We start from the raw sequence: 20,921 nt of genomic DNA on the forward strand, positions 1-20,921 counted from the left end.
ACAATTCAATAAAGTTTGTTCAACCATTTTTAAATATCCTGATTGAAAACATATCACATGAAATCTACCAGTGCAATGAAAAGTGAAGACAGACCTGTAGTTTTTGAATAAAATGCAGAATTATGCATTCACAATATATATATATATATATATATATTTATTTAATAAACATTTATTTTAAAGAGTTAATTAGTTCTCACATTTTACTTCAATAGTGTTAGGGTGCAAATAACTATTTTAGTTTGACATATTTTGTATTAATATATTTGTAATATTTTTTAATAGCTAAACGTGATTAATTTTCCTTATTCCTTCCCATTGGGAGTTCTTTGCCACTGTGGCAGACATCTTCACCTACATGTGAAAAGTTACCTGTAGTAAGCTTACAGTCCTCAGTTCAGTTTTAGATGTCTTCTCCCACTGAGTGGAGGAGGTGGAAATAGGTAAGTCTACACTCTGAAATACTGCATAGCAAAAAAGAGACTTACACCTAGGTGCACAAAGTACATATTAGTCTTTCAGAATGCATTGTTACAAGGACTAGAACAGATGCAACAACGTTTGTTTGGAAGACATCAAATGATTGATGGTATCGAACTGGAATATTATCAGAAGATGATATTGTTTGTACCTACATACAACCAGCATCTTTTGCATGTGTTTATATGGAGACACTGCAAAATGTTATGCAAAGTACAAAGTAAGTAATTCAACTCGGACAGTTCACATTATCTCACAATGACTTCACATTTACTCTTCATTTTTACTTGATACAGAAGGAGGAACCATAACAAGAACAAAGATGGACCAATGTTTGGCCACCTATTTAGGGCAGGCTGGGAACAAAGGCAATCATCACCCTCCAAATCAAACTTTTAATGTACTACTTTATATCAAGAATATACTATCAATTTGAACTGCTAGTGTATATGATCTGATACATTTTAGTATTGGCTACAATATAGTCCATCCAGATGGAAGCTCTTAAATGATTGCAAGCAGAACAGATCTACATAAGAACTCCATACCCTCCTGTAGTTGCTTGTTTCCTTTGTGGTTACACACCAAACCCATTTGGAAGTCCTTCACCAGATTGCCCGGGAATTGGAATGCATCATGAGATGAAAAGTTGTCAGAAACTCTACTGATATCCTTCAGACAGCCAAACAAGTTACATTACTCAATGCTAAACCTGTACACACATTGAAATATCAAGAGCAACCTATATATAAAAAACAATAAAAACTTTAAACTTAAGGCTCTTTTAAAAGCACTTCTGATTATATGGTTAGTACATGTACAGGGATACAAATTCCAAGAAGCATCTTCTGTATTGTGCGGGGTACCATATTTTCTTATTCAGTTGCAATGGGCCTGATAATATAGGAACGACTAACACCACACACAGTGCAATGAGTGTTAAACAAATACTTGTTATGCTTCCTGTAAGAAAATGCCTCGTTTTGCATGATCATTCCCATTTTTTGCACTGATGCTGTAGTTTTTTTTGGACTCTGTACACTGGGATCCTTCTAATCAGGGACCTGTGCATGAGGTCTGACTCCTACAAATATGTTGAAATTGTTAAAATCTCTAATTGTCACCTTTAATTTACCTATTCTACTATATGGTAACTCATGTGCCCAGCTAAGTAAGTTCAATGACACTTGAAGGAGCATGAATATATACTTTAATATTTTGCAACACAAATGGAAAACCTGCCTTGAGCTTCAGAAACGAAACTGCATTCAAAAAGTGACACGCAGACATTGGGGCTGCAAAGTGAAAACATGAAGCTTTGATATTCATATGCTGACTGATAGAGGCTTTCCATTTAGCGGTTCATGTAAAACATTGCACAATTAATTCATAGCTTGACTTAAATGGGTTTAGTTTAGATTTTGTTCTCACTAAGGAAATGTGATTTTAACTTGCAAAAATGTTAAATGTTCATCAGTAGAATATAATTTGTATTAGAATTAGCACGACTTTTTATAATGTAGAAAAACAGAAACAGCGCTCCTGATTTAGCTCTTGCTCCCAGAGTTTCTGTTGGCCTTCGAGATAAGCAAAAGAAGTTCTTTCTCGATGTGAAGAGAGAACAGTGGCATAATTCATAGCTGTGGCCTAGGAGCTTTATCTCTGTAGTTGCTGGAAATGTTTAAACAAAGTCTCATTTCATTCTTTGCTTTAGAGAGAATAGAAAACACACATATTTTAAAGGTGTATTACCATGTTATGTTTAATGTTTCTTGCTTAGTTAAAACGTTTTTCTGCAGCTCATGTTATGTGTTTAGTTAGATATAATATGTTTCTTTAGAGAAAGGTTAGGAGATTATATTATATTAAACAAGATGCAGAATATGCTGTGGGAAGGACTTTTGCCTGTCTGAGAGATGACGTAGGCATTCTGCTGTGGGCGGTGGAGTCATCCTTTTGGAAAATACAGGATTCCAGTTGCAGGAAGACGAAGGCACTCTACATGCTTTGTGACATTATTCTTTGATAAACGTGTTTCTAGTTAGGAGTTTCAGAACCTTTGCAGAGCCTTTTGAGAGAGACAGGCAGACAAATTTAGAGACAGAAGGCTGCAGAGGAGTTTCAGATTCCGATGCAGAAATGAAGGGAGGAGAGCAGATGTGATTTGCAGATGCAGGGAAAGGAGAGATCAGGCCTTGATGGAGAGCAGAACAGAGGTAAACATAAGCAGATTAGATACAGTTTTTGTCCATTCTGACTTTTGTTAAAATCCCCAAGCTTTATGCTTTGACTAACTGGCTTTGCCAAGGCTTATTCGCTCAATGCTTTATGTATTTTCATGGGAGATTCTGCTATTATTAATTATTGATTTAGCTTCATTCTAATCTTACTCTTGCTTCTATTCTTGAACTCTTCATGAGTTCTAACTGACTCATTGTCCTAGAATAGGCATTCTTTGTGCCTTTATGGAAAGTGTGGATTGCAATTTATGATTTGCTTTGTACTAACTTAATTTTTCTATTATCAATTCTGTAATCTGATTGATACCTGATTAATGAATGAAGAGTTAGAAAAACTTACATTTTTATTGGAAAATAAATCCCTTTAAAAATACTCACAACTCTCATTATTGACTAAATGTTTATTTGCATTTGATTACTTGCTCATGTTTATGAAGGAGCTCCCTGTTAAAAACACAGTGGCAAAGATGTAAATGTAAATGTAAATGTACAGGAATTTATATACCGCAAATCACCGAGCGGTTTCTAAGCACTTGCTTAGGGAACCCATCCTGGTATTCCCCTGTGAGATAACCCCGGCAGGGTATCCACAAGGTGAAAGCCAGGCATCCCGCCGCGAGGGGCCGTTGTGGAGATTAAGCAAGCTATTGCCCAGAGTCGCAGAGTGTGAACCTGTGAATCGAGTAGGCACCGGAGCGAGAATTGTCGAGTCCATGGACATTTTAGGACTCAAGACCCCGCCGAGCCGGGAATTGAACCCTGGTCCCGGGCTGACCTCTGCTTTCAGGTCTGCCTCCTCTAATCAGTGAGCCACACTTCTCCATTGCCTTGAGCGGAATCAAGGGTGACGGTAATCAAAGGTGATGGTGCCACATTTCCTACATTTTCCAAAGAGAGATTACTGTGAGATTTCCGCTCCAACACACTGGTGGACTACATCACCTATTGAGCCACCACTAAAGCAATCATGTAAAGCATGACTATAGGCCAGGGGCCTTCAACCTTTTCTATAGTAACAGTTACTCATGTTGAGTGAAAATCATTCCGGGTTACAAATAATTATAGAGTTTTAATCCTGAGCACGTCAGCACGTCAGAAAAGATAACATTAGTGCCCACCATAAGCAAGATTGCCAGCAGTCATCAGCTCAGTGCATTGATCAAGGTTCCCAGCATTAATGACAAAAATGCTTTGTCAATGTGGATTGCCTCCGTATGGGTAATACATAACTGCCAATACTGTAATGCCTTTGGCACCAAGTTAATATTAGTAATAATTCTCTCCAAACACCATCTTTTGAGTTCTACAAATACACACAATTTTGTCTCGAATAGACACTTTTCATATTTGGCATACATATATTGAATCCGACCAAGCAAAAGCTTTTAATTTAGCAGGCTGGGAGGCACACAGGAGATCTACTCAAAGACAGCTGGATAGCTACCAGTAGTGTTCGAGCTACTCTTTGGAATAGCCTGTTCTAGGCATACCACAGCAGTCTACATGAGCAGGTTTCAAACTGTTATTTCAACCAGTCAATATCACCCTGTGGCCAGGTCTAAGCCTTCCTTTTATCCTTTTATATAGCAGTAAGTCACCCCTAAAGTAAGCCTTACCAGCCCTAATGCAGGGTAGATAGTATTTAAAAGGAGGGCATATGTATGTAATGTTTTTACCTGTCCTTACAGTGAAAATGGCCACAAATCTGTTTTTCACTTTAGCGAGGCTAGCAGTGCTATAGAAAGAATGGGTACTTTATTACACTTAATACACCTAATTTCAGATTGCATTAGCTAGAAAAAAACTCCATACACTAACTTTCATTGTTAAATAACATCTAACTTAGCGCTAAAGCGAATTTTATCTATTTCAAAATTAATGACTTTAGACAGTCTCTCTATTTCTGCCTAAAGCCTTTAGTATCCTTTTCAAAGTTACCTGACAGCCTGTTGCCCCTCTACAAGGAAGTGTGAATGGCTTCCAGAAAAGGAAGCAACAAGACCTTGGGTGAGGTGAGGTGTGGCCACCTCCTTACAAGATGGCCTGGAAGATGTGCCCACTAACTGTACAAGCTTCAAAGGGGCATCCCCTGTCACAGGCAGATGTTACTCACACTTAGGCATGCCCTTTCCATTGTCCATGTTGTCAGAGGGCTCCAATCCCAGTGTGCGCGTGGGGGTCTGTTTCAGAACTGGGTTTTAAGGGGTGTTTCTCAGGGGTGTGCCCAGAGCCCATTCCATGGGAAGAAAGGTTCAGCAATTTTGTATGTTGGCAGAGCAGTGCACTGTGGGATTGTTTAGAGCCAACCCCCCAAGAAATGATGTAAAAATGGGTAGGGTTGCCCTTGGTAAATTTACCCTTATCAATCAGGGTGTCTCTGCCACCCACATGCTACTGACATGCATTAATGTGGCACCTCAGGAATCTTCAGAATATACCTAGACCTGTAGAAGAGAGAAGGACTGCATCTTCTGTTGAACCAGTGGAGAGAGACCCTAAGGGCTGGACCTGCTCCCTCTTGTACCCAGGACAGAGAAGTGGGTTCCAAGGGTCAGTTGGCTGACCTTCTGTTAAGCTATTGGACCAAAAAATCTGAAAGAAGCCTACTTTTTACAAGAGCCCAGCTGATCAGTTGCAGCTCGTGGCTTGCACCTTGCTTGTGTCTACTGGAAGAGTGAGTTCTAATCTCCAAGTGGTACCCACAAGGTCCTACTCCTTTGCTGGTGTTAGAGTGCAATTCTCTGTCCCTCAAAATAGGACGCTTAAAGAAACTTTTCAGAACTTTTCTTTCTCAGACGAACAAAACCAGTGACCAATGGCAAAGTCACGGCCAGTTGGATTCAGCTCTGTAGTTTCCCCTGCTGAAAGAATTTTGACTTCCAAAAAAGTCCAAAGAGGAGAGACGTGAGCAAGGTCAACGTTGAACAGCATCCGACCACCGAAAAGACTTTCGAGGGTTATGCTCATATGTTCTCACTGAGGACGTTCACCACACCAAGATTCCCACAGGAGCCAAGGCTCCCACTGAGGGCCCATGCTTCACCAGGCCACCATCAAAAATCTCTCCTTTGGACCCAACCTGCAGCTCGATCCACCAAGAACCTGGGTGGAGAACATGCAAAGTGCGCATGACGGTTTGGCCGGCTCGAGACATCTGGCCAAATCGTCATGCGCACTTAAGTGCACATACCACTCCTCCCACTGCTGGCTGACAGCCCAGCCCTAGCCTGCCCCTTAAATAAAACGGGGCCAATACCTCAAAAAATAAAATGATTATAACATTATATTATTATCATTTATTTTTCGTGTGGGATAGCTTTCCTCCACCCTAGTGGAGGAGCTGTCGCTTTTGGCACTCTTAGGAAGCAATTTGGTGGTGCTTAGCATGTGATACCTTCTTGCATTTGAAAACAGAGTGAAGGCTCTGTGTGCCATGGATGTTCATCCCTCAGAGAAAGACGTTGCAATCCAGTTCTTTAAATGGCAAAAAAGTAAGTGCAGGTACTCATTAAATTGAGCTAGGGGCGTGACTAGTGGGTGGGGCCAGAGGCGGGGCGAGAAATCATGGCACTTTGATTGAGAATTCTTTTTGACCTTGCTTTTTGACCCGCCTGACGTACTCCGCCGCCACCCTCACCGCTCTCAACACCGGCCAACTCCCAGAATGCCATCAAGCCTCTCCACGACGTACCCACGGACCCTTCAGCTGCCACGCCTGCAAGTTCACTTGCATCCGGACCTGCCTCGCACCAGCACCCACCAAGCCGAACACCAGCAGCACCCACCTCAAGTGCATCCTACTCAACACCCGCTCCGTCCACAGACATGCCATCGAACTCTGGAACCTCCTCGACACCACAGCTCCAGACGTTGCCTTCCTCACGGAGACCTGGATGAACGCCTCTTCAGCTCCCGACATCGCCATCGCCATCCCAGAGGGCTACAAGATCGCCCGGAGGGACCGAAACACCAACCAGATGGGAGGAGGCATCGCCATCATCCACAGGAGCACCATCCGTCTCACGACCAGCACCGACAACTCCCTGACCACCGCCGAACACCTGCATTTCCAGATCCACACCAACCCGAACACCACCCTCAGAGGCACCCTGATCTACCGACCCCCTGGACCACGCACACAATTCAGCGAGGACATCGCCGACTTCGTCAGCCCACATGCCCTCCCCTCCGCTGACTACATCCTCCTGGGAGACCTCAACTTCCATCTGGAGAACAACAACGACCGCAACACCAGCACCCTGCTCGACAACCTCGCCAACCTGGGACTCAAGCAACTGGTGTCCACCCCCACCCACCTCGCCGGACACACACTCGACGCTGTCTTCTCATCCAGCAAGGACATCGACTTCAGCCACACCACAGAGCTTCAATGGACGGACCACAGCTGCGTCCACTTCACCTTCAAGAAAACAACGACCCACCACCACCAGCAACAGGCCGCCCGCAGAAGCTGGAACAAGATCACAGCAGACCAGCTCGCCACCTCCCTGAGCCAGCACCCTCCTGCCAGCTCAGCGAACCCCAGCCAGGCCGCCGACAACCTCACGAAGTGGATCAGCAACTGCGCGGACGAACTCGCCCCACTGAGGACCCCGCCCAGCAGACCCGGCAGCAAGAAAGCCCCATGGTTCACCGACGAACTCAAGAGCTCCAAGAAGAACTGCCGAGCCCTCGAGAAAGTCTGGAGAAGGGAACCGACACCGGACAACAGGACCTCCTTCAAACTTGCCACCCGGAAACACCACCAGCTGATCCGCGCCGCCAAGAAAACAGCATTCAAGGACCGGTTGGACAACAACGCACACAACTGCAAGGAACTCTTCAACATCGTCAAAGAGCTTTCCAACCCCAGCGCAGGAAACAACGACATCACCCCATCGCAAGACCTCTGCAACTCCCTGGCTTCATACTTCCACAACAAGATCGCGGACATACACAACAGCTTCAACAACCAACCAACGCACACCATGACCGAACAACCACCCCCCACCACCACCCTCCACACCTGGACCCCGATCAGCACCGAAGACACCATCCGCACGATGAACTCCATCCACTCCGGATCACCGACCGACCCCTGCCCTCACCACGTCTTCAACAAGGCCGACGCTGTCATCGCACCCCACCTGCGAGACATCATCAACACATCCTTCGACACCACCATCTTCCCCGAGAGCTGGAAACACGCCGAACTCAGCGCTCTACTCAAGAAACCAACAGCGGACCCCACCGACCTCAAGAATTACCGCCCCATCTCGCTCCTCCCGTTTCCAGCCAAAGTCATCGAGAAGACCGTCAACAAGCAGATGGCCGCTTTCCTCGAGACGAACGGATCCCTCGACCCCTCACAGTCCGGCTTCCGAGCCAACCACAGCACCGAGACCGCCCTCATCGCCGCCACCGATGACATCCGAGCCCTGATGGACAACGGAGAAACAGCGGCCCTCATCCTCCTGGACCTCTCCGCGGCATTCGACACGGTCTGCCACCGCACCCTAGTACGGCGCCTCAGCAACGTCAGAATCCAGGACAAGGCGCTGGAATGGATCATCTCCTTCCTCGACGGGAGAACACAGAGAGTCCGCCTACCACCGTACAAGTCAGAGGCCACCGAAGTCATCTGCGGCGTCCCCCAAGGATCATCTCTGAGCCCCACACTCTTCAACGTCTACATGAGCCCCCTCGCGGCCATCGTACGCAAACACAACCTCAGCATAATCTCCTACGCCGACGACACCCAGCTGATCCTCTCCCTGACCAACGACCCCGCCGCCGCCAGAGCCAACCTGCACGAAGGGATGAAAGAGGTAGCCGAGCGGATGACGACCAGCCGCCTGAAACTGAACTCGGACAAGACGGAGGTCCTCATCCTGGGCTCCTCTCCCTCCGCCTGGGACGACTCCTGGTGGCCTCCCGCCCTGGGCACCGCACCCAAACCGACAGACCATGCACGCAACCTGGGCTTCATCCTGGACTCCTCCCTCTCCATGACCAGGCAAGTCAACAACGTCTCCTCGGCATGCTTTAACATCCTACGCATGCTACGGAAGATCTTCTGGTGGATCCCCACCGAGACCAGGAAGACCGTCACCCAGGCCCTCGTCACCAGCCGACTGGACTACGGCAACGCCCTCTACGCCGGTACCACCGCCAAGCTCCAGAAGAGACTCCAGCGGATCCAGAACGCCTCAGCCAGACTCATCCTCGACATCCCACGAACCAGCCACATCTCCGGACATCTGAGAGACCTTCACTGGCTCCCCGTCAACAAAAGAATCACCTTCCGCCTCCTCACCCACGCACACAAAGCCCTACACGACCAAGGCCCGAGCTACCTCAACAGCCGAGTCAACTTCTACGCTCCCAAACGCCACCTCCGATCAGCCAACCACGCCCTCGCCGCCGTCCCCCGCATCCGAAGAGCGACTACAGGAGGAAGGTCCTTCTCCTACCTGGCCGCCAAGACCTGGAACTCCCTCCCGACCGACCTGCGCCTGACCCAAGACCACCTCTCCTTCAGGAAGAAGCTGAAGACCTGGCTGTTCGAGCAGTAGCGGCTCCCCCCCCCCCAGCGCCTTGAGACCCTACGGGTATGTAGCGCGCTTTATAAGTGTCACTGATTGATTGATTGTCCTTGATAGTAGTCTCAAACTTCCCATATATGAAGATTATCAGATACATATGCTAATAAAGTGGTGTGTCAAATGCCCTAATGGGAACACGGCCTAAATCATAATTAGAACTCCCAGTTTTCAGTTTTTACTGATTTTTACAGATAAATAGAGACAGAAAACAATGTGTTTCCTGTCTGTTTTTATTATTAAAAGCGGTAAAGTACAGAAAATGTTGCTTGATGTGAGTGACTTTTCATGCTGCCCTTCACCAATTCTTAGACAGCAGCTGAGCAGATAGACAGCATGGGAAGTTAAAAGACAGTATGGTATTTCTTTAAATACAGGCATTTTTTAACATATATTTGTATATAATGCTAATATTTGCCTGAGGGTGCAATGTTTTGCTACATTGACTGATTAGTTTGCCAAAACGCAACAGGCATCACAGTATGAGTATATGTTTATCAGTTAAATTAATGTGGACATATACCATTTGATCACTCCATTTGTTCTTAAAACACAAAATAAATATGGATAAATACCAAAAAGATGAGTAAAAATAAATATGGATAAATACAGACGGAAATGTTTAAAAGTAAATACCATAAAACCGGGAGCCTTAATCATAACTGAATGAAGCCAAGCCATCAACAGTACTATTATTAGCACTTTAAGCCTAATAATCAGTGTGCCCCAGGACAAACTAGATTTTGGCATAGCATCATTAATAATGAGTTCTACACCAGTTGCAGGACATACCTAAACATGTGAGAAATATATCATTATAAACAAAACGTGTTAACTCATTGCACAAAATGAAGAGCTTGTATGAAATAATAATGTTGCCTTGTTTTGTATTGTTTGCAGCTTATTAATGTCATATTCTTCCCATTTGCTTGTCTTTAGCAAAATTCTTATATATTCAAGAGTGTGCACAAAAACACACAAAAACAAACATTCCATGCATTTCTTTTCAAATATCCTGAGTGTTCCAATTCTCTTACTCTCTGGTCTCATGTCTTTCTCACACACAAACATACACACAAGCAGTCAAACACACATACACAAGCAAACTAGATACTCACACGAAAGGCTTACTTGGCATCTGCACAGTGACAGTGCGAATGTGATTAAGAGAACAAGGTCGGGACAGGCCCTCAGGGCCGGACTGGCTACCGGGCAGTTTGGAATGCTGCTGAGCTGGGGTGGGGGGGGGGTGATTTCGTTCATGGAGACCTGCATGTGCTAAACGAAATTCGTTTTGCATTAATTATTTTGAAGCACACGCAGGTCTCCATGAACGAAATCAGCCCCCACCACTGTGAAATCAGCCCCCAGCTCGGCAGGATTCGAAACTGCCCAGTAGTCAGTCCGGCCGTGCAGGCTCTACTATATCAGACAAAGCAGGAAGGTGAAATTCCCAAAACCTGGACATCCCTTGCATAATACAAATGCGACTCTGTAGAATAGTTTAACCCCTTCGATGCTGGTGACAAAGCCAGCTCGTCATGGGCGTTACCTGCGCTGCGCGCATGATGAGCTGGCTTTGTCACGTAATGCGGGTTTTTTAAATTTTCAGCGCGCAGCGGGAAAACCCGCTAGCGCGCATGCGGCTAATAGTAGTTCAGCTAAGGGAAAAGGAGCTTAGGTTGTCAGAGTGATGCGCAGATAGGTTCTACTCTGACAGCCTTGAGCTTAGCAGCACTAGCAGCAATTAACTTACAGTTCATGAGCACCACTACTCTCCTTGGCAGTGGAGAAGTGCTGGTACTCAGCTTGGTAAAAATAAGACGTGCCGGTACTCAGTACCAGTGAGCACCGGCACATTTGAAGTACTGACAGACATCATCACATAAACACCATTGTGAGGCCTGTCCTCTTTTGTTTCTACCATCTCTGATCCTGCCTATTTATACTGCAAACTGCACCCAACCCTGTGTCTAACATTTCCTTAAGGAGTCCCAGGAGGCATCAGTCATTTAGAATGGTGTACTGACATCATAGTAAATTTATACCAAAAATAAAGAGAGCACGCTCAGGCGGTCGCTCGTTCTCCTTCAACGTGGCCAAGATATGGAATACTCTCCCTGTCCAGCTGCGGTCAACCATTCATCATCTTTCTTACCGGAGGCAGTTAAAGACGTCGTTTTTCAGGAAGTGCCTTAGTTAAAGCCACTCGCTCCTTTTCTGCTTGCTACGGACAGCGCGGGGATGCCTAAGGGTAGCCAGGAGCTCTATAAATATTTACTAATAATATTAACCCCTTCCATGCTGATGACAGAACGGTTCCGTCATCAGCATCGGTTGAGCTGTGCTGATGACGGAACCGTTCCGTCATGACTCCGCCCGCGCAAGGCGGAGTCAGCACAGGCGGAAAATACGCCCCGCACGCAAGGGGTTAATAATGTGTGGATATTTGCCAATGTTGGCCCTGATTTCAATGTGTGTGGAGTAATGTGGGGTATTTGCCACACCTGGTCCCAAGGTGAGGTATTTTTGGGTGATGGTAAATACTTCCTATTCTTGGTTTCCTACTTGAGGCATAACATGCAGAATTATTATTTAACACACTGAATTTTCATGTTTTGCCTTTTTTCCTGCCTTTTTCTCCTGATAAATTTTTACAGGCTGGGCTTGGAATTTTAATCCCTATCAGAACTTTATTCCGGCTTGCAATCCGGGCCCTAGAGTTTACCCCTAGACCCTGATTCCAAGTTGTGAGATGTAGAGTGAGATATTTACCACACCTCGTAAATGCTAATACCCGTGGTTGACGTACTTATTGACTTATTATTTAACACACTGAATTTTCATGTTTTGCATTTTTTTCCTGCCTTTTTCTCCTGATAAATGTTTACAGGCTGGGCTTGGAAGTTTTATCCCTATCAGAACTTTATTCCAGTTTGCAATCCGGGCCTTTGAGTTTACCCATAGACACTTATTCCAAGTTGTGAGATGTAGGGTGAGTTATTTACCACACCTGGTAAATGCCATTACCCCTGGTTGACATACTTATTGACAGGGGTGGAGTCCTAGGGGTGTTGGTGTTTGGGGTGTAATACCTCCACCCAATAGTTGTAGATGGGTGCTTTCAGTCAGGTTTGCTGGGGTGTCTGATTTCCCCTGAGATTTTTGCATGGTCACACTGACAAACACACACACTCTTGCGCATCTCTGCTTTGAAAGCCCCCCAAAAAGTTGATTATTTTACAAAATATTGTCGCTCTCTTAGTTAGCACTCCTACTAATCTGCATTCCTCTCCCTTTCCACAGACTCTTAAGACCCTCTCATGTGCCTTGCTTATCCTGTAATGTATTTTAACATTATATGCCAGGGTGATTGTCGGGAAACCTGAAGTATCTCCCCCAATCTTACTGACTAAGCTATGCCCCTCTTTATTGAGTGTGGTAAAGACCTCCTGTTCTCAGTGTTTAACTTGGAAATCAGGCATAAGTTGGAGGACGGTATTTAGCACACTGCATTCCACATGCTTTGCTTTTTTTCAAAGACCTATCCACAATACATTTCGGCAGTGTTGAAGTGCCAGAATCTGTTAGAAAACTGTGAGGGTGTCGGGAAAAAAGACTTTAAGCAGCTAAAATCACTTAATCACGACATCTGCAACAAAGGGAGTACAAACAGGTTTATTGCATATGCTCACAATAAGACAGCTGGGAGAGTGACCACACCATGAGAGAAGCACAGGTCAGTCTCAAATTACACAGGCTGCGAGTATAGTCTTATAATAATAATGCTGGCAAAACATCCATAACGTCAATACAATATATAGGAAAAGCTTCCTGCTTTTCCGTTATGTCCCACCCAGACTGCATACATTTCCTTACAGTGCAGCTTTTTCCTGTGTTTGTGATTCTAACAGTCACGCTACATTTAAAATACAATGGGGCAGATTTATGTTAACTGGCGCATCCCCAAGGATGCGCCAGTTAATGTGCACCACAGTGCGCCACAGCTACGCCACCCATGGTGCGCCGCATTTACAATGCTGCGCACCATGGTGCAAAAACGGCACAGATGCGTGACGCATCTGTGCCGGAAATGTGGCGCATTGCTGGAGTTGCGTCCCAAGCGCGACGCAGCTCCAGCAAGGCTCGGGGGTGCCCTATCTTCACAATGCTGCGTCAAGACCTACGCCTGCTTCAAGCAGGTGCAGGGTTTTGACACAGCTTTGGCCAGAAAGTGACTGAGTGAAATCTCATAGATTTCACTCAGCCACTTTCAGGAGGCGTTCCTGCGCAAGAACGCCCCCCCCCCCCCTGCGCAGGAACGCCTCCTTATGGCGCAGGGCTTTACAATGTGACGCATCTCCTAGATGCGTCTCGTTGTAAATAGGGCGCATTGTTTGCGCCGCCGTTGCGTCAAGTAAAGTGACGCAATTGCGGCGCAAAGTGGCGCAAGGGCATCATAAATCTGCCCCTATATTTGGAACATCCTCTGCTGCTCTGAATTTCCTGCAACATATTCAAGTCAGTAAGCTTCCCAGAAACACCCAATTGGAGGGAAAAACACTTACGTTAGAACCCATTTAGACCTTTTTTGAAGCAGGCTGTAGATTATTACCAGATAAAATGAGCAACTTAAAGATGCACTTTTTACAAAACTTTTAAACAGACTCATACAAAATGTCCTTCTTTACACTATAATAATGATTCACAGTTTCAGGGCAAGCAGCAGCTAAAACTGAATAATGAACTTGATTAGGGCCTAAATCTAAATTAGGGGTTTGATTCCTTTAAAGGGTGTGATAATTCAACGTGTAATTACAATACCAATGCAAATTCCTTTTGCAGAGGGATGGAATTTAGCCCTGAACATGTAACTAGGGCCCAAACCTGGAGTTCAGTGGAACATTTGAGTAGTTTTCTTTTACTTTTACACTTGTTTCATTGTGTTATTATTAAGCTATTCTCATTGACCAAGTGGTAGTAATGATAGAAAAGGAGAAGCAAAATGGCCTAGTTGCAGTTTTTTTTACAAATGAGCATTTTGCTTAGTTTCCTTGGAAGCAGCTTTAGCGTTCTGTGTCTTCCACAGTGTGTTCATATTTTGTTCGAGAAATCTAGTTTCTAATGATCTGTAATTCTCAGAATATCCAGTGAAAACACATTGATATGGCAGGTGACTTTGAGATACCAACTTTGTAAATGTATGTGTGGCCCTTGAGTTGATAGTGGCGTATATATTGCAGCACTCAGCACATTGATTTCTTCCTGTAACAAGTGTTGCTGGTTATCTAGAGCTCACCTATTATCATCTGTTTTTTCTAGGCTTTCGTTACTGCATTTTCCAGAGCACTTCAAGCTGAATATAAATCCAAAGGCGTTATTATACAGGTAATATTTAAAAAAAAAAACATATTTAATGTAACCGTGCCGGTTTTGAAACACGTCATGCTATAATACAGTTTGAATTTGTTTTAGAACAAAAAAAATGGATTGTATTTGCGAATTCTACTGGGAGGTTGTGGGTGTTTGATCAACAGCGAAAGTATGCACTTTTCACTCACCGGTACCTCTTCGTAAGTAATGCCTACAAGCAACTAGACAGTGCTTTTTAAGGGCTGTTCTATCCTCAGACATATCACACCAGCTGAGGAACTGCCATTACTTTAATCATAGGCTCAAGAGTAATTTAAATTAGATCTGCATAATAGTAATACCACGCCATTTATGGCACAATTTAACAGCGATCGTGCTGGAATATTGCATGGTTAGAATGCAAACTGCTGTTGCTAACGCCGCTTGTGATTTTCAAGCCATTGTTTTTTCCCGCCAAAAATCTTTGTGTCAAAAATGTAAGCAAGGGCGCATTTGGATCACTGACAGAATATCGAGAGTCAAAATATCGACTTGCCAAAATATCGAGGTAAAAATATCGAATGCCAGAATATCGACTTCCTATCTACAAACAGGTAAGTGCAAAAATATCGACTCCCAAAAATCGATAGGAAAAAATATAGACAGTCAAAATATCGAATTTTTTAAATATCTTGAAAGTAACTTAAAAATAATATAATAATAAATATAATTAATTTAAACATACTTAAAATACTTAAATTAACCTAAAATGAATAAATAATTAATGTAACTTAAAAAAATAATAATATTAAAAGATATATATATATATATATACATATTATTGACAAAACATATACAATATTTTTTCCGTAGGATAGCGAGAGGGTTAAATTTACTATTCCCACTCCAGAGAGTGCAACAGTAGGGAAAGCGTTGGATAGCGTAGAGGTAAAAATTACTATTCCCACTCCAGAGAGCGCAACAGTAGGGAAAGCGTTGGATAGCGTAGGGGTAAAAATTACTTTTCCCACTCCATTGAGCTCAACAGTAGGGAAAGCGTTGGATAGCGTAGGGGTAAAAATTACTATTCCCACTCCAGTGAGTGTAACAGTAGGGAAAGCGTTGGATAGCGTAGGGGTAAAAAATACTATTCCAACTCCAGAGAGTGCAACAGTAGGGCAAGCGTTGGATAGTGAGAGGGTAAAAATTACTATTAGAACTCCAGAGAGAGCAACAGTAGGGAAAACGTTAGAAAGCGTAGGGATAAAAATGACTATTCCTACTCCAGAGAGTGCAACAGTAGGGAAACCGTTGGATAGCGTAAGGATAAAAATTACTATTCCCACTCCAGTGAGTGCAACAGTAGGGAAAGCGTTGGATAGCGTAGGGGTAAAAATTACTATTCCAACTCCAGAGAGTGCATCAGTAGAGAAAGCGTGGGATAGCGTAGGGGTAAAAATTACTATTCCCACTCCAGTGAGTGCAACAGTAGGGAAAGTGTTGGATAGCGTAGGGGTAAAAATTACTATTCCCACTCCAGTGAGTGCAACAGTAGGGAAAGCGTTGGATAGCGTAGGGATAAAAATTACTATTCCTACTCCAGAGAGTGCAACAGTAGGGAAAGCGTTGGATAGCGTAGAGATAAAAATTACAATTCCCACTCCAGTGAGTGCAACAGTAGGGAAAGCGTTGGATAGCGTAGGGGTAAAAATTACTATTCCAACTCCAGAGATTGCAACAGTAGGGAAAGCGTTGGATAGCGTAGGGGTAAAAATTACTATTCCCACTCCAGTGAGTGCAAGAGTAGGGAAAGCGTTGGATAGCATAGCGGTAAAAATTACTATTCCTACTCCAGAGAGTGCAACTGTAGAGAAAGCGTTGGATAGCATAGGGTTAAAAATTACTATTACCACTCCAGTGAGTGCAATAGTAGGGAAAGTGAATACTTCATATATAAATATAAATAACATAAACATCACTGCCAATTACAAAATAATTAAAATATTTTACAATTTTATAAAATATAATAATTAATCAATTAAAATTACAAATAAAAATTAATTAATAATAAAATTAACTACTAATAATAAATATTTACCAATTACCAATAAATAAATTTACAATATAAAAATAAAGAAAAATTAGACACAATTTTTTTTAAAAAAATGTAATTACTTACAATTAAATTACTTCCCAAGCTATTCCCCTATAAACACACAGCCCACTACAGAAAATAATGTAATAAAAGTAACATATTTATCAATTAATCAATTACAATAAATTACAAATTATATTTTAATTGATTACCAATTAATAATTATTTAACAATGAATTCTAAATAAATAACAATAAATAAAATAACATATTTAATTAATTATAATTAAATTACATTCCACCCTATTCCCCTATAAACCCACAACCCGCTACAGTAAATAAATTACTAAAATGAACATATTTATCAATTAATCAATTAAAATTAATTACCAATTATATTTTAATTATTTACAAAGTAATAATTAATTCACAATTATTTCCAAAAAAATACCAATAAATAAAATAACATATTTAATTAATTATAATAAAATTACTTCCCACCCTATTCCCCTTTAAACCCACAACCCGCTACAGAAAATAAATAACAATTAGCATATTTTTCAATTAAAATTAATTACCAATTATATTTTAATTAGTTACCAATTAATATTTAATTAACAACTAATTTTAAATAAATACCAATAAATAAAATAACATATTTAATTAATTGTAATAAAATTACTTCCCACCCTATTCCCCTATAAACTCATAACCCGCTACAGAAAACACATTACTACAATTAACATATTTATCAATTAATCAATTAAAATTAATTACCAATTATATTTTAATTAATTACCAATTAATAATTAATTGACAATTAATTTTAAATAAATACCAATAAATAAAATAACATATTTAATTAATTATAATACAATTACTTCCCACCCTATTCCCCTATAAACCCACAACCCGCTACAGAAAATAAATTACTACAATTAACATATTTATCAATTAATCAATCAAAATTAATTACCAATTATATTTCAATTAATTACCAATTAATAATTAATTGACAATTAATTTTAAATAAATACCGATGACTAAAATAACATATTTAATTAATTATATTTAAATTAGTTCCAACCCTATTCCCCTATAAACCCACAACCCGCTACAGAAAATAAATGACTAAAATTAACATATTTATCAATTAATCCTTTAAAATTAACTACCAATTATATTTTAATTATTTACAAAGTAATAATTAATTCACAATTATTTCCAAAAAAATACCAATAAATAAAATAACATATTTAATTAATTATAATAAAATTACTTCCCACCCTATTCCCCTATAAACCCACAACCCGCTACAGAAAATAAATTACAATTAACATATTTATCAATTAATCAATCAAAATTAATTACCAATTATATTTCAATTAATTACCAATTAATAATTAATTGACAATTAATTTTAAATAAATACCAATAAATAAAATAACATATTTAATTAATTATAATTAAATTACTTCCAACCCTATTCCCCTATAAACCCACAACCAGCTACAGAAAATAAATGACTAAAATTAACATATTTATCAATTAATCATTTAAAATTAACTACCAATTATATTTCAATTAATTACCAATTAATAATTAATTAACAAATAAATCTAAATAAATACCAATATATAAAATAACATATTTAATTAATTATAATTAAATTACTTCCCACCCTATTCCCCTATAAACCCACAACCCACTACAGAATTATATTACACAAAATTTAAAAATTAATATTAACTTACCTTAAATTCGATATTTTTGTTGTCTATATTCTGTCTAGTCGATATTATATCCATTCTATATTTTTGATTCGATATTATGTCCATTCTATTCGATATTAAAATTTTCCAGTCTATATTTTGGTAGTCTATATTCTGTCTAGTCGATATTATGTCTATTCTATACTTTTTTACTCGATATTATGTCTAGTCGATAATAAAAACTCGATATTTTGACTCTATACCGGCGCATTTCTTCCTGGCATGTATATCGCTAAATGATGGATTTGCACTTGGCATAATTACTTGTAATTTTGAATAATTTTCCAAAATTGTGCGTACTTACACAAAAGCAAATTATTAAAATTTCATTCACTCACCCCTATTCAATACTTAAAAGGGCAATCAGGAAATCAGATTTTTAAGTTCTGCAAAGAGACTACAGTCTTGATGTTAGCTGTGATGAGCTCCCACATGACCTAAACAGCTTGACTTCTGGGGTTGCATTATACATGCAGTGCAATATTCTTCATTGCGCTGGGTGCACCTTTTAAAAGGTGTGCCCAGCGCAATGAAGGAAAATCAGCTGTATTATGACGAATTCATTGCCCACAGGGCAGCTGTAAACTCGCACTGCCCTGGGGGCAGCACATACCTGTGAAAAATAGAGTGGCTGCTTTGAAGCCGCTCCGTGTTTTCATAGTGCAGGCAGCAACCCGCCTGCACTTTGAAGGGGGAATAGAGATCCCCTTGAAGTCCGGTGCAGCGAGTGACTGCCCCCACCTACAAGGGGGTTGCCACTGGATTCAAGCTAGCCTGGCTGGATTGTTCCCATGAGGCACAGGGTCAAGACTGATTTGCATATGGCTGGGTCCAATCTGGGGTGGCATAGTGGGCAAAAGAACAATGGATTTAACCCAGATCTTTGTGACTGGGCGAGAATGTTTACATTGTCAGCATTCTGTCCATCATTTGTTTTCTGTAACACGTTTTGCCCTAAGTGGGATGGGTATGCCCAGACGTGGGTCCCTTGCTCACTGTGCTACTGGATTCAAGCTAGCCTGGCTGAAGAAGGGTGTCATACCCTGAAACCAGTCCCAGGATGTGTGTTTCCAGTCCAGGGAGGACCTGGCCTGGCAGTTCGGTCTGGACTGTTCCCATAGGGCACAGGGTCAAGACTGATTTGCATATGGCTGGGTCCAAACTGGGGTGGCATAGTGGGCAAAAGAAGGATGGATTTAACCCAGATCTTTGTGACTTGGGGAGAATGTTTGCATTGTCACCATTCCGGCCATCATTTGTTTGCTGTTGCATTATACATGCAGCACAACATCCTTCATTGCACTGGGTGCACCTTTTAAAAGGTGTGCCCAGCGCAATGAAGAAAAATCGTCCATATTATGATGAATGCGTTGCCCTCAGGGCAGCTGTAAACTCGCACTGCCCTAGGGGCAGCGCATTCCTGTGAAAAATGGAGTGGCTGCTTTGAAGCCGCTCTGTGTTTTCATAGTGCAGGCAGCTACCCGCCTGCACTTTCAAGGGGGAATAGAGATCCCCTTGAAGTCAAGTGCAGTGAGTGACTGTACCCGCCTGCAAGGGATGTCTGGGGGGGTACATGGGACCCCTTTCCCCCCTGCAGAGGGCTGCTTGCACCTCCTGAGAGCTTCTTTGTCTCTGCACCTGCTTCTGTAATACAGCATGGATGCACAGGCAAAGGGTTTCCCTCATTTGCATGGGGCACATCCCATGCAAATTAGGGAACGCCCCCTGAAGATAGTGTTGACACTTTATGTGCAGCACCGGCGATCTGTATTACAGAAGGGGCTGCACAAGCGTCTGCAGCTCCTTCTGTAATGCCAAAGTGCCCTGTGGGTGAAAAAAGCAGGCAAAAAATCCTGTTGTGCCCCCGGGGCACTTTGTGTAATACGGCCCCTGAAAATAAATTGGTTTCTCTGAGGAATCCCTGGCTCACCCTTTGTAGCTTTGCTCTAGCAGCAAGGCTTTTGTTAGACCCAGTGGATTTAGGTTGGCTAAGATGCATCACAGTCAGTCAGGACCCACCGTTCCAAGTAGAATGAGTACAACATCAAGACTTTCAACTCTTTAACCCCTTCGCTGCGGCGGCTATTTCGCCGCAGCGCTAAGGGGGCGGGGCGGCCGCGCGGCGGTTCCGTGCTTGTGACGGAACCGCTCCGTCACGGCTCGCGGGTGAGCTGTGCTTGTGAAGGAACGGTTCCGTCACGAACCCGCCCGCCCATTATTTCGTCAGCGCAGGCGTGGAATTCGCGCAGGCGCGGCGAGCGGGCCGTGACGGAACCGTTCCGTCACAAGCACAGCTCACCCGAGGTTTGTGACGGAACGGTTCCGTCACAAGCATGCAAGGGGTTTAAAAACGTTTAAAGACACATCTGTTCAGTCAGCTC

At 42.4% G+C, this 20,921-nt stretch overlaps 1 protein-coding gene across 4 annotated transcripts in view; it reads left to right on the plus strand.

Moving 5' to 3' along the window:
• HSD17B3 (hydroxysteroid 17-beta dehydrogenase 3) overlaps positions 1–20,921 on the plus strand; it is a 1,142,586-nt gene that overhangs the window by 932,208 nt on the left and 189,457 nt on the right. For all 4 annotated transcript variants that reach the window (XM_086961177.1, XM_086961176.1, XM_086961175.1 and 1 more), the window contains one exon: positions 14,645–14,710. In XM_086961177.1, the coding sequence (XP_086817303.1) occupies positions 14,645–14,710 (66 nt within the window). The remainder of the gene's footprint in view (positions 1–14,644; positions 14,711–20,921) is intronic.

Source organism: Lissotriton vulgaris, chromosome 3_1 (genome assembly GCF_964263255.1).
Source record: "Lissotriton vulgaris chromosome 3_1, aLisVul1.2, whole genome shotgun sequence".
Classification (NCBI taxonomy): domain Eukaryota; kingdom Metazoa; phylum Chordata; class Amphibia; order Caudata; family Salamandridae; genus Lissotriton; species Lissotriton vulgaris.